Here is a 2,301-nt window from a genome sequence, read left to right on the forward strand (position 1 = left end):
CGGGAGGCTGAGGCAGGAGAATGGCGTAAACCCGGGAGGCGGACCTTGCAGTGAGCTGAGATCCGGCCACTGCACTCCAGCCCGGGCGACAGAGCAAGACTCCGTCTCAAAAAAAATAAACAAATAAAATTGCTGTGTTCGCCTGTAGTCCCAGTTATTTGGGAGGCTGAGGTGGGAGGATGCTTTGAGCCTAGGAGGTCAAGGTTGCAAGTGAGCTGTGATTGTGCCAGTGCACTCCAGCCTGCTGACAGAGTAAGACTGTGTCTCCAGAAAGAAAAAAAAAGAAAAAGAAAAAGAAAAGAAAAAACAAACAAAAAAACAAAAAACAATGGACAGAACAAAGATAGCAGGACAGATGTGTGTGATAATCTATAGTAAAATGCTAGCAGTTGTAGAATCTAGGTGTTGGGTAAGAAAGTGCTTGGTATACAATCCTTTCAACTTATTAAAATTTTTTTGGGGGGAATGAAAAAATAAATAAAGAGAAAGGAAGCTTGTCCTACCAGTGTTGACCACGTAACCTCACCCTAAAAGGGGATTAATTCAACTCTCAGCACCTTAGGTCCAAAAAGACACCAACCGCCCCCTCCTCCAAAGTTGTTAAATAAATTAAAACATTTGCCACCCAACTCTGGTTAACTATTTGCAGTTACTCCCAGGCTGTGGACCACCTGTCGAGATGGAGAAGTCCTTCTGAGGCTATCCAAACATGGACCGGGCCATGAGACCCCGATGACCATCCCTGAATTTTTTCGAGAGTCAGTCAACCGATTTGGAACTTATCCAGCCCTTGCATCCCTGAACGGCAAAAAGTGGGAAGTTCTGAATTTCAACCAGTACTACGAGGCTTGTCAGAAGGCTGCAAAATCCTTGATCAAGGTAAGATTCATTCATTCATTCTCCTTTGTTCAACCATTCATTCTGAATAGGTAATACACATACATACATGTGGTACAAAATTCACAGGGCACCAAAAGATACAAAGGTTAATTGGTGAAAAATTTCCTTCTGATTCATGAGCCTCAGACATCTAGTTCCTCTCCAAGGAAGCAGCCACCATTGTCAGTTTTTTGTGTGTCCTTTTGAGAAATACATTATGTATATGTACATAAAATACAATTTTTATATATGCAAATTTTTACACACATAAAAGCCTACTACACCCATGGTTCTGCATCTTGCATTTGTCCCTAACATACTATCTCTATGTATTAGTTAGTTGCTTCTGCATAACAAATTATCCCAAAATATACTGGCTTGAAATGACAAACATTTATCATCTCACAATTTCTGTGGATTGAGAATTTAGGAGCTACTTTGAAATTGGGTGGTTCTGGCTCCAGGTCTCTCATGAGGTTGCAGCCAAGCTATCAGCTGGGGCTGTATCATCTGAAGGCTCAACTGGGGCTGGAGGCTTTACTTCCAAACTTACTTACCTTACCTAGATGGCTGGTTGTTGGCAGGAAGTCTCAGCACCTCATTCCATGGCCTTCTCCACAGAATTGCTTGAGTGTCTTCACAGCATGGTTGCCAGTCCCCCCTAGAATGAATGAAGCAAAAGAAAGAGGGAAAAAGGCTGGGGTCAGTGGCTCATGTTTGTAATCCTAGGGCTTTGGGACATTGAGGCAGGAGGATCACTGAGCCTGGAGTTCAAGACCAGCCTGGGCAACACAGACCCCAGTCTCAATAAAAAATTTAAAAATTAGCCAGGTGCGGTGGCATATGCCTGTAGACCCAGCTATCAGGAAGCTGAGGTGGGAGGATCACTTGAGCCTGGGAGGTTGAGGCTGCAGTGACCTGTGATTGCACTCCAGCCTGGGCAACAGAGTGAGATCGTATCTTAAAGAAAAAAAAAGAGAGAGAACCATGTGCTTGGGCTGGGTTTCTTCTGGATGGCCCCACCCTCATACTACATTGCTGTGGCTAGTTCATCTCTCCTGAAAGATGGTCTCCTTTAGCCATATTCTTAGTTCCGTGGAGCTGAAGGTCCCCCTCCTCCTCTAAATCTTGGAGACCTGACCGAGCATGGTGGCTCATGCCTATAATCCCAGCACTTTGGGAGGCCAAGGTCAGCCGATCAAGGTCAAGAGTTTGAGACCAGCCTAGCCCACATGGTGAAACTCCATCTCTACTAAAAATACAAAAATTAGCCAGGTATGGTGGTGCATGCCTGTAATCCCAGCTACTCAGGAGGCTGAGGCAAGAGGATTGCTTGAACCCAGGAGGCAGAGGTTGCAGTGAGCCAAGATCATGCCATTGCACTCCAGCCTGGGTGAAACTCCGTCTCAAAAAACAAACAAA

At 44.9% G+C, this 2,301-nt stretch overlaps 1 protein-coding gene across 5 annotated transcripts in view; it reads left to right on the plus strand.

The window, feature by feature from the left end:
• Positions 1–2,301, plus strand: part of ACSBG2 (acyl-CoA synthetase bubblegum family member 2) — a 61,754-nt gene that overhangs the window by 8,842 nt on the left and 50,611 nt on the right. For 4 of the 5 annotated variants that reach the window (XM_011943524.1, XM_011943521.1, XM_011943519.1 and 1 more), the window contains one exon: positions 650–879. Coding sequence is in view for 4 of the 5 variants with exons in the window: in XM_011943521.1 (XP_011798911.1) it covers positions 650–879 (230 nt within the window). In the remaining variant the exon portion in view is untranslated. The remainder of the gene's footprint in view (positions 1–649; positions 880–2,301) is intronic. The other variant, XM_011943523.1, reaches the window with a different exon arrangement.

Source organism: Colobus angolensis, unplaced genomic scaffold, assembly GCF_000951035.1.
Source record: "Colobus angolensis palliatus isolate OR3802 unplaced genomic scaffold, Cang.pa_1.0 Scaffold22, whole genome shotgun sequence".
In the NCBI taxonomy this organism is placed as follows: Eukaryota; Metazoa; Chordata; class Mammalia; order Primates; family Cercopithecidae; genus Colobus; species Colobus angolensis.